This window comes from Lycium ferocissimum, chromosome 4 (genome assembly GCF_029784015.1).
Source record: "Lycium ferocissimum isolate CSIRO_LF1 chromosome 4, AGI_CSIRO_Lferr_CH_V1, whole genome shotgun sequence".
NCBI classification, from domain to species: Eukaryota; Viridiplantae; Streptophyta; class Magnoliopsida; order Solanales; family Solanaceae; genus Lycium; species Lycium ferocissimum.
In genome coordinates this window covers 16,501,619-16,513,166 of record NC_081345.1, presented here as the reverse complement: position 1 = coordinate 16,513,166, position 11,548 = coordinate 16,501,619, and the positions used below count along the sequence as shown (strand labels likewise).

Here is an 11,548-nt window from a genome sequence, read left to right as displayed (position 1 = left end):
CTGTGTAATTACGCTCAATTACACTCAATTCCAATTACCTGGGTGGCTTTCCAAACAAGCCCTAAAAGTAGAAATCAAGCAAATAAGTAAGAGCATATTGACTAGTTGTTGAAGTATTATCTGATACAAAAGACCAGATTGAAGAGCATGTTTCATAGTCATATGTTTTACGGTCTAGATATTTTGTATTAGGCTTGTGATTAAGTTGTACCTATTTTCAGCTTTCTTAAAAACATTATTTTTAGGTAAAATCTTAGTTAAATTCAACTCCAAGTTGAGTCAACTCAGAGGGGACTAAACTTGTAGATTGTTGGAAAATGAATTAGAGTTATTTCCTAGGTTACATCTCTTGTAATCTCAATTTTGTTGAGGCTCAAAGTTATGGTGAAGTTTGAGACAAATTGTATAGAGGTGTAGGCCGTGATTTCACAAGGCAAATGTTTTTCACGTAAAAATATTGTGTTGTTACTTTACTATTGTTCCACAAATAAGTCTTGAGAAATAGATAAAGTAACGTGGTCCACCACTAAGGCGAAAATCAGATATAACCCGATTCACTCCCTCTTATGTTATTTGATCGTGCAAAATATCATAGATTTTACATGTCTTTGCATCATTAGAAAAAAGAAGGAAAAAATAGAAATAAAACGACAATGGAAAAAAGATGTGGCAAGAGACTGCCAAAGAAATTATATTGAGGAGGATAATAAAGCATGTTTGGCATATGATACGAAAATGTTACTGAACATCAAGAAGATCTCGGACATGATTTGAAATAATTCAATCGCTGCAAAATTCCGTTCTCTTTCCTCAGAACAAACAATAAAGCAAAGACAAAAGTAGCTAGGCGGAAAAATGACCCAAAATTGCCCAACTAGTTAATGTAAAGAATTAGATATCAAAGAAAAGGCATATATCAAAAAATGAATTGAAAATCAAAGAGCTCCAATACTAATGTTAACACCATCCTTATTTGTGATTGGAGTTGTATAGCTTGCTTGAGATTGTACTTGAGGAGGTGGCCTTGACATTAATACACCATTAGATGTAGGCCGTGCCACAAAGGGTGTAAAAGCAGGACCTTGATGAGAAAAATTTCTCAGATGGAGATGATGGCTTTGATTATGGAAATTAACAACAGGAATCCATGAGATTGTTGGTGCTACTTTCGCTGCTGCTGTGACGCCTTGCACATTCCTAGGAACTCCCATCTGTATATACACAAGAGAAGATCAATACTAACCATATTAGTGGCGACTCATTTTGTCAATTCATTGTCAAATTTGGCTCGTAAATAGAATTTGGTCTAGTAGCCTATTTTGTCCAGTTCTTGACAAGTTAAATGTGTTTCTCAGAGTGCTTATTTTAGAGATTTTTAGGAACAAAAAACCAACCCTTCTAGATGTTTCGACTCTTAATTCTCAAATAGGATTGAATCTAAGATGAATGCAGTATTGTTGAATAGTAGCAGAAGTTCTTTTTAAAAAGATTAAAAAAAAAAAATCACAAGCACTTTTGAAATGTTGACTAAGTACAAATTGCTCTAATATAACAAAAGTGATTTTGAAATTGATTAGTCAAACACAAATTGTTTCCCTCCAAAACACTAGCTACTAAAAAGATAAGAATTAGCGACAAACAAATTATGCAGTTAAACAACAAATTCGTTGTTAATCCTATTTCGCAAGGAATTAATAATAAATTATTTTAAAGCTTAGTTAGCTACGAGCTATTTAAGAATAAATTAATGACGAAATAAATAGCTAAATTTAATTCTTTTTTGTAGTGAAAGTACTTTTTCAAAAAACGCTTTTTATGAAAAAATGTTTTTCAAAATAAGCATATTTTAAAAAAGTTCGACCAACTGTGTTGATTTTGAGGCTTTACTTTCTATGCAAATTAATATTAATTTTGCATTTTCAAGCATTGTGGGTCTATTATGTAGATATATTATTGTAAAAACAAATACTATTGAGAAAAACATATACACAAAAGTTTTTCTTTTTGGTGAAGCGGTATCAAATAACACTGTGGTGATATATACCAACAAGAACTCATCCTCAGCTTTCTATTGATTTCATTTATCAATAACAAATTTTCTTTTCTTAGAATTTAGCAAGGAACAATATTCTTACCATGTAAGGCATGGGGCGTAAGTCAGGGACTCCAAAAGGTCTAGTAATCGGTGACGGTGAAAGTGGGGGCCTTTCACGGGTTGCACAAGGAACACTTTTGCTAGCCTGCACATAGCGTAGACATCCATTTAATTTTTACATACACAATGGCGGCTCAATATAATCAGTGGTCTAAAGCTAAAATTTTATATGATTTTATAAGTATTTTAATAAAATTTATATATTTTTTTGAAATTTACTCTTTCAATCTTTGTAGATGCAAAGCTATAAATTTGTCCTTTTAAGGACTAATTCATTCAGACAATTAGTTTAATGATAAAATAAAAATAATTGATTCAGAAAAGTTAAGTATAAAATGAAATATAAAATCATTATAAACAGGGAAAAAGGGAACAAATGTACGGGAAGTAGAAAAATTAAGAACCAACGAGGTAGGTATATGTGCTAATTAATGAGAAATAAAAACTTAACCTAATTTACTCACTGATTTGAACAACTCAAACTAAATCTAAAAAATAAAACCTTTTATTTATGATAATTAGAAAAAATTATATATTGCATAGAATTAAATGCCTTTCCAAGTCTTTTTAATATTTATAATTTTCTTCAATAGTGATACAGAAATGCATTAAGTATTCTTTCCATATTATCAATTTTTCATTTCAATATTTTAAGTTATAGTTAATTTTAAATTTTTAGCAAAAGTTTTCTTATAACCGGTATCACAAAGTTACAATTACTATTTAGAAAAATTCATTATTTCTTTATATAGTCATGAACTTTGTCTAATAATTCAAAACTTTGATTAAACTTATTAAATCCTCATATCTATCAATAAGATTTTTGACAACAAGAATTAATGTATGATATAGCAACAAATGGATAATTTTTTATTGATTTAAAAGAACCTATCCAAGTTATATATTAAGAAATGTGATACATATTTTTTATGTACAAAGCTATTTAATATAACGTTTGACTCTTGAGGATCTTACCCTTGAACTGCCATGTACACACAACATTTTATAATAGGTAGAATTAATTTTGATACGATCACTATACATATAGTTTAAATCATATGACTATTTATTTTTTATTTAAACAAATGTACGTACCTGTCTTTTAATTTGGCAAGTGTCGAACAATTGCTCCAATGGGAAATTTGCCTGCGGAATAATAATAGTCATTTCAAATAAACTGTATCTAACATTTGTTATTTATTGTGGCATCAAGATATATCTTACCTCCTTCGAAACTTCAGTAATCTTGTTTAAGATTGAAGGTGAAGATGTGGAAGCTTTAGAAGAAATCTGTGAATTCTGTAAATTCACATTAATTCTTGTCAAAACACAATACAACAGAAAATAAAGAAAATTTAAACAGCAGGAAGCAAAATTTATTACCGAATCTTTTAAGTGCACATCAAAAACACTAGGCCGACGTTTCTTTTTGTCAATTGAGGCCATTCTAATAAAATATTTTTGAGCATGGCTAGCAACTTGCATCGGAGTTCGGGAAGGCACGTAATGTTTGGATATTCCTCTCCAATCACCTTTCCCAAGTTTTTCTAAACCAATTAAGAAAGATAGGTGTTCTTCCTCAGTCCATGATGTTCCTGTGGAAAAATAAAATCACAATTAAGAGATACTACTTGATTATATAAGCAACTAAAAACAAATATACAGAGATTTTCTTACAATAAATTCAAAATATTTTCGTAAACAAAAACACTCTTCGACGGGATTATTCAATAAAGGTATTGGAAATATTATTTATTAGGATAACACTTTGATTGCGGTTTGAAACACTACAACAAATCAATCGAATAATAAGATAGTACTTGATTATATAAGCAAATAAAAACAAATATACAAAAAAATTCTCACAATAGATTCAAAGGAATTTCGTACACAAACACTCTTCAATAAGGATTATTCAATACAAGGTATTGGAAATATTATTTATAAGAATAATATTTTGATTGCGGTTTAAAACACTAGAGCAAATCAATCGAATAATAAGTAAAAGAGAACAAGAACCTGTATTCTTCCGGATCTAAATTTATTCAAAAACTTAAAATTGATTAGATTATAAATTATGATTATTTTTCTGTGAAGGAAAACACCACAAAATTAACTTATAATATTGTTAGAATCTCAAGAACAAGGAAGATACAATATGCTCAAACTGACTTAAATACCATGGTTAATAAATAGATATGATAAACGACATGACATAAAGCAATGGTGAATTCAGATTGACAAACCTTTTTTTCTATGTCTAGGGGAATGAATGAGCCCATCGGAGAGATATCCCGCTTCAACAGCGCCATTGTTGTCATAATTAACAGCCAGTTCTAGATTGCCCAGACTTTTGCTCCTCCTTATAGATTCATGATCTCCAATCTTCAACATCTTCATTTTTGCATCACCATGGTGATTATTATTATTACTATTATTATTATTATCGTCGATTCGAACCCCAAATAATTTAATCCCTCCAACTCCTTTCGAATTACATGTTCTTGAATTGTGTCCATTGTGCCCACAATGTGAGCACTTCCTTGCATCTTTCGTCATACTCACCATTTTTTTTTCTTTCTATATGTGTATGCTTTTTTTCTAGTAGAGGCTTACAAAGCATCGTACGCTACTATAACACGATGATGTTGGGCTAGAAAACGAGGTTTTCTCGAATTCTTGGCAATACAATAAGATATAGAACTAGAGAGAGTGCATATTTATAGGTTCTACCAATGATTTTGCCGTGTAAGTTTTACCTTTGACTTTCACAAAAAAATAATGTTTGTAATCTTTACTCTTTTATTTTCTTTACATATATAGTGTTAGTACTCTACTTAGCATAAATAGATTTTTGGTTCTTTAATTATTATTTTTTAGGAAGCTCCTCTGGGAATTTTATAATTACCTTTCTATTGGATATATACAGGTAACCAAATCCCATAGGATATCGGTGACGTAACTCCTTACTCATCACAGATAATTAAGTTATTTCTGACTTTTAGTTTTAGTCCGTAATCCATTTTTTTTAATCTAATTTTGAAAAGTTTTGAACGGCTTAAGATTTATTTAACAACTATATTAATGACTTTGTGTGTGAACACGATCAAGAAAAACCATGCATTTAAGGAAAATTTGTAATTTTAGGTCGATTTTGCTTATAAGGAAATAAAAGAAAAAAGAATCTATACTAAATTATATATTTATATATGGATAATCGTGGACTCTGTAGAAGCAAAGAGTTCTTAGCATATTTTTAAGGCGTTACTTGGGTGCGAAGGAAGGAAACTACAACTCATCCTTATATTTATTTTGTAAAATATCCTTGCTGCCAAACTAGTTAATTTTAGATTTCTTTCCATTTAAGAAAGAGTCACTTGCATTAAATAAGGTCAAAATTATTATTCTTACAAAATTGGGGTACAGGATTATGGATATAAATTAAGGAGTGGGTATAGCGCCATCCATAAGAATACCAACCATATGAATAAAATTTTAGGATGTGTTTGAAATTTTATTGTATAATTATTAAGTTATGTAATTGTTAGGATATAGTAATTACATAACTTAATAAATACTCGATCTAACAATTATAAATTATTGTTTATTATTTTTGTTTCATAATTATCAAAATTTAATTCATGGCGTCATATTTTGATTGCGCAAGTGCAATTATAGTAGTAAATATATTTTATTTTAATTATAGTTAAATCTAATAATTTAAATAAGAAAATTTTAGGAAAATATGGTAGCTTCAAAATAAATTATAATTTAACTTGAAGCAACTAATAAAATTAAGTAATGAATTTAAATGTTTTACAAACTCACAAGAATATAACGTGAAATTCATGATTTATTGCACTTTTGAAGTAAAGAAAAAGATAAAAATGAGTTAAAAAAAAGTATTTTTATATAATGAATATTTACTAATAAAAGAAAAATATAAATATTAAAATATTAAAGAAACAAATTTCGTGACTCTAACCGGGGGCGGCTTAAGGATGAAGCTAGTAAAGCCTTGATTTAGGCTCCCAAAATTGTGAAGCCCCCAAAATTTTTAATGGTAAATTATGATTTTACTTTCTCTTAGATAATAATAAAGATTGTGTGAAAAAAAAAAGATATAAAACTTATATGAAAAGGAAAGAAGAAAGTGTACCTACTTTTTATAGTTATAGAGCTTTGAGCAAACCTACTCAAATCTTCGTATTAATAAATAAAGTTTTTACAATAATATTATTATGTGCTTTAAAAGACGTTATGGTTTTTTAAGAATACTAAACTAAATACAACAAGTATGACAAAAAAATAACACTAAATTTATTGTATATATGTATACCTAAGGCCCCCGATTAAACTTTAACTTTAGGTCACTAATTTTATCGAGACACCCTTATTTCTAACTCCTACGAGATAAAGATGCCATGCTGCCATCAACAAGCACCAATACAAAATACGATATTTAAAATATTAAAAAACATTAACAAGTCACTACATTTATTATCATCACTAAACACCAACTTAAAAGAACTAGTACTAGCGCACTTAAAATAAGAAAAATGAAAAAACAAAAAGAAGACGAAGAAAAAAAAAAAAAAAAAAAGAAGAATATAAAGAAAGCAACTCATGTTGGAAAGAGGAACGCGAGACGGAAAGAAATGTCAGAAATGAGTTTTTGAAAAAAAAAGATATTTGAAAGGAAAAAAAAAAGATTTTGAAAAGGAGGAAAAAAGGTGCGGTGTAACTTGTAGGTATCATTAATTCTTGAAATAATTACACTCAGTATCAATTGTGGTACCAATCCTACTAAATTTAGTTCATATTTGAGTTTCTTGCCCATAGTAGCCCATCTTCAGTTTAAACAAAAATTACTTGTCAAAAAAATGACCCATTCCCCTCTTCCTCCCCCTCTCTCCCCACTGCCTCCTTCTTCTTTTTTTCTTTTCTTTTTTAATTTTTTAATTTTTTTTTGGAGTTTGCCACTGCCTCCTTTTTTTTTTTTTTAATTTTAATTTTAATTTTTTTATTATTATTTTAATTTTTTTTTATTATTATTTTTTAATTTTTTAATTTTTTTGGAGTTCGCCACTGCCTCCTTTTTTGTAATTTTAATTTTATTTTTATTTTTTTAGTTTTTTTTTTTAATTTTATTTTTTATTTCCCCTCTCCCTCTGTCACGCCGGATCTTTGATGTTTGAACAGTTGGTTCTAGTGGTGGTGTTGGAGTTCGCCGGAGAACGAAACTCCGGCGATGACTGTATATGGGTGTATATGAGTGTATAATATTGTATGTCGGTGTATATGGGTGTATACGCCGGAGAACGGAACTCCGGCTATGACTATATATGGGTGTATATGAGTGTATAATATTGTATATGGGTATATTATATTGTATATGAGTGTATATGAATGTATATGGATATATGAGTTATAATATTGAATATGGGTGTATAATATTGTATATGAATGTATATGGGTGTATAATATTGCATACGGGTATATAGGGGTGTATATGGATATAAGGGTTATAATATTGTATATGGGTGTATAATATTTGTATATAGTGTATATGAATGTATATGGGTATATGGATTATAATTTTTGTACAATATTGTATATGAGTGCATAATATTGTATATGAGTATATGGATTATAATGTTGTATAATATTGTATATGAGTGTATATGGGTATATGAATTATAATACTCTATTAAAAAAAATTTAAAAAATAATAATAACAAAAAAAAAAAAAAAAAAAAAAAGGCAGTGGCAAACTCCAACAAAAAAAAAACTAAATTTTTTTTTTAAAAAAAAAACGAAAAAGAAGGAGTCAGTGGAGAGAGAGGGGAATTTTGGGTTAGAGCTTTGCAATGTAAATTTTGGGCTATTTTTTTACAATGTAAGTGACCCGATCGTATATTTATGAAATTTCTCCTTAATTCTTACCTTACCTTTAGAAATTGAGAGTGTTCCAAGATATCCTTCCAAACATGTCCTTAATAAAATGTCAACAACATTTGGGAATTTTTTTTTTTTCCAAAAGGTAGTCTACAACTAGTTGCAGAGTTTTGAATTTAAACAAGGGAATTTAGAAAAATGAAAGGTTGCTCCTAAGATTTAACTATATCAAGGGATTCAAACAATATATTGTTTTAATTCATATTGCACACTTTTCAACAAAAAAATAAAAATAAATCATATTGCATAGTACAATTATTCGATGAACATGATTTATACCACTGCCTAAAGCTTAAGTAAAGGATTGCAAGTTATTAAGAGAAAAGAAAAGTATTTTTCTTTTTTGATTCCTCCCACCTGTATACATAAGAAATTAATCTAATCTTTCATATTTAGTTTTGTTCATATTTTCTCCATGATGTATTGCCAAAAAATAACTTGCTCCTATTCTTGGTTTTGCAAGAATTTAGGACCTGTTTGGCCATGAAAATTATTCACTTTTTTTCGGAATTTTTTTTCACTTTTTTTGAAAAGCAGTGTTTGGCCATGAAAATTTCAAATGTCACTTGAAGTTGTATTTGGAATTTGGAAAACCTTGTTTTCACTATTTTCACTTTCTGTTTTTTTACCCTTGCTTTTGTTTTTCCTTTGTCAAATTTTACACTAATTTTTTTTTATTTTTATAAATTTAACCCCGTTTATTCTAGTATTGGTATTGTTTATAATTATTTGTTTTAGTTCTTGTTGGGTTTTGTATGGGATATAAGTGCAAGGTGGGGATAGTCCGCATAACAGTATCACTCTTTCTAGCTTCACATATGTAACAAATGTGCTCAAACCTTATGAGTGACAATACATTAGTGGTAATTTATTGCATCAGTTGATTAAACAATTTATTTTCTTCCGGTAAAACTTATCCCCATCGGGTGTTTACACCCAACAAGTAAATAAATGACACTTGTCATATTATTTAATTATAAATATTAATATTTAATCATAGTTAACTAAGTATTTTGCAGATGATTTTAATTAATAATATAAAGTATTCTCATGCAATTTCGGTTATCTTCTAAACAGTAAGTAGATTGACTGTAATTTCTTAATACATCTATGCCGAAAATTAAACACCTCCCAAAGGCCATAACTATTTTTATTTTCCATTAGCAGTATGATCATGAAAATATCAGTCCACTCTTAGATTAGTTAGTTTTACAAATTTATCATCATATTCATTTATTATACTTCTATTTCACCTCCAATATCTTAATTAACGTCACTTAGTTAAGACTATGGATGTGATAGACGATACAATAATCAAAAATCTGCAATAGCAAAAAATAATTTCGGTAATCAAAGACAGGACGTTGGTCCAGATATTTGTGATAACCAGAAATTTGCAATAGCAAATAAGATTTTAGTGACCAGAAATTTGTAATAATAAAGACCGTTGTAATGTTCCGTTATTAAATTTTCTTTCTTTTTTAATTTTTCTTTATTAAAAAAATAATTCTAGACCTTTGTTTATTATCTATGATTAACTTAACTGAGATAGGTGTAAACACCTGATGCGACTAAGTTTTTACCCTTAACTTTGGTTGCTTTTTTTTTTTTCTTTTTTTTTGACAGATGGGGGGTTGATGGGTCAGGGAAGGGATTGTGGTATGTGAATTTGAAGTTTCATTCTGCTGAAAGTTATTTTCACTAATATATCAGTTGTTTTGATGTAACTGTGTAGTTCGTTGTTTTGATTCAACCAACTGGTTATGTTTATGATTGTTTTGGGTGGTTTTGCTAGTTTTTAGAAATTGGGGGTATAAATCATAGTTCGTGTTTTTAAAAAAAAAAGTACATTCAAACAACCAAATATTATTTGCAAAAACTATAACCAAACACAACTCCATCTCCAACTCCAAATTTAAAAATTCCAAATAAAGTGAACTTTTTTTGGTTTTTATGGACAAACGCCTACTTAATTGGGAGACTGAATTAAAAGTGACAAATGAGTTTGTCAATTGATGTGAGTCCTTCAAGTTTTAAAAATTAGGTAGAAGTGACAAGTAACTAATTAATGTTAATGAGGTAAAACTTCATTAAGAAACTTTTTTCCACCAAACCCCAAACTTTTTACTTTTGCACTTTTACCTATACATTTGTTACATCAAAATAACTAAAATTACCAAAACATGTAAAAAAAAAAAAAACTACCCGCCATTTCTTCTTCTTCTTCTTCTTCCCATGTCTCCAGCCATTGATGCTCAACCTATCTTCCTCCTCCTCCTTCTTATTCTTCTTCTTCTTCTTTAGGAATCTAACTCCCCCAAAATGTTTTAAATAGTAGATCCAAGATTGTATTTGTGTTTTTGTTGAGAAGATTTGTATGAGAAAAATTGTGGAAAAAGAATATCAAAATATTATTGGTTCTATTGGAGTTACTTCAAAGGGCAATTCATTAATTATTGGTAAGTGAAAAAGATTAGTTTTTGTCCATTCTTCAGCTGAGTTTAGCGAACATAATCTGGTTGTTTCTGTCAACAACTTTCGTAGTTGTCCGAACAACTCGGAAAGCTATTGATAGAAACAATTGAACATCTGTTTGACAAATACAAAAGTTGCCCTAACAACTACTACAATTTCCCAACAACTGTGTGTAGTTGTTGGACTACTGAATAGTTGATATGACAAGTAATTCAATAGTGGAACAACTATTGTAGTTGTCGCAACAAATAGTTGGACAATTACAGAAGTTATCCCAACAACTACTAAAGTTGTCCGACAACTGTATTTAGTTGTTGATTAATTGATTAGCTGTCAGGACAACTAGTAAAATTGTGGAACAACTTATTAGTTGTTGGAATAAATAGTTGAATAATTACAGAAGTTGTCCCCCAAAACTACTAAAATTGTCCGACAACTGTCGATGGTTGTGGGACAACTAAAGAGGTGTAAGGATAAGTAATCAAGTGCTTTAGCATTTTTGAAGTTGTTTGATGAATTTCTCTCTTGTAAGACCACTGAAATATGTATTTTTGTGATATCTTCAGGTATTGTGACCATCAACGGGAGAAATAATAATAGGAGTTGATTTACCTGGTGAATGAGTGGAGAATGCTACTTGTTATACTTGGCGTTCGAAGGGTCGAGAGACAGTACCGATAATGATAAGCAAGGATGCTACGTATGATGAGTTGGTTGAGATCATCGTTTCTAGGTTTGGGTTAAGTTGTGATAAAGATGATCTTTCTATTAGTTACATGCTCGGCTTTGCTGAAAAGCAAAAGGGAGGTCCTACTCCTGCAAGGAATGATCTTGGTTTGCAGGTTTATTTTTATGATCCAAACAAGCCCATTCTAAGGGTATTTGTGGTTGAAAAGATGGTAGAGGGAACAAATTCAGTGCAAGTGGACCAAATATGACAAATGATGAAGAGCATCTTGT

General features: G+C 29.5%; 1 protein-coding gene across 2 annotated transcripts; it reads right to left on the bottom strand.

The window, feature by feature from the left end:
* Window positions 1-702: 702 nt before the first annotated feature.
* On the bottom strand, window positions 703-4,849 carry LOC132054406 (probable transcription factor At5g61620). Of its 2 annotated transcripts, XM_059446420.1 has the most exons (6): window positions 4,402-4,849; window positions 3,539-3,750; window positions 3,380-3,454; window positions 3,251-3,301; window positions 2,136-2,240; window positions 703-1,211 (listed from the first exon to the last, which is right to left on the bottom strand). In XM_059446420.1, exons 1-6 carry the CDS (start codon window positions 4,721-4,723, stop codon window positions 936-938), a joined length of 1,041 nt encoding a protein of 346 aa, XP_059302403.1. In that variant the 5' UTR covers window positions 4,724-4,849; the 3' UTR covers window positions 703-935. The 2 variants fall into 2 exon arrangements, with proteins under 2 accessions (XP_059302403.1, XP_059302402.1); XM_059446419.1 differs by lacking the exon at window positions 3,251-3,301 and having other exon boundaries at window positions 3,392-3,454; window positions 4,402-4,848.
* Between the last annotated feature and the right edge of the window lie 6,699 nt (window positions 4,850-11,548).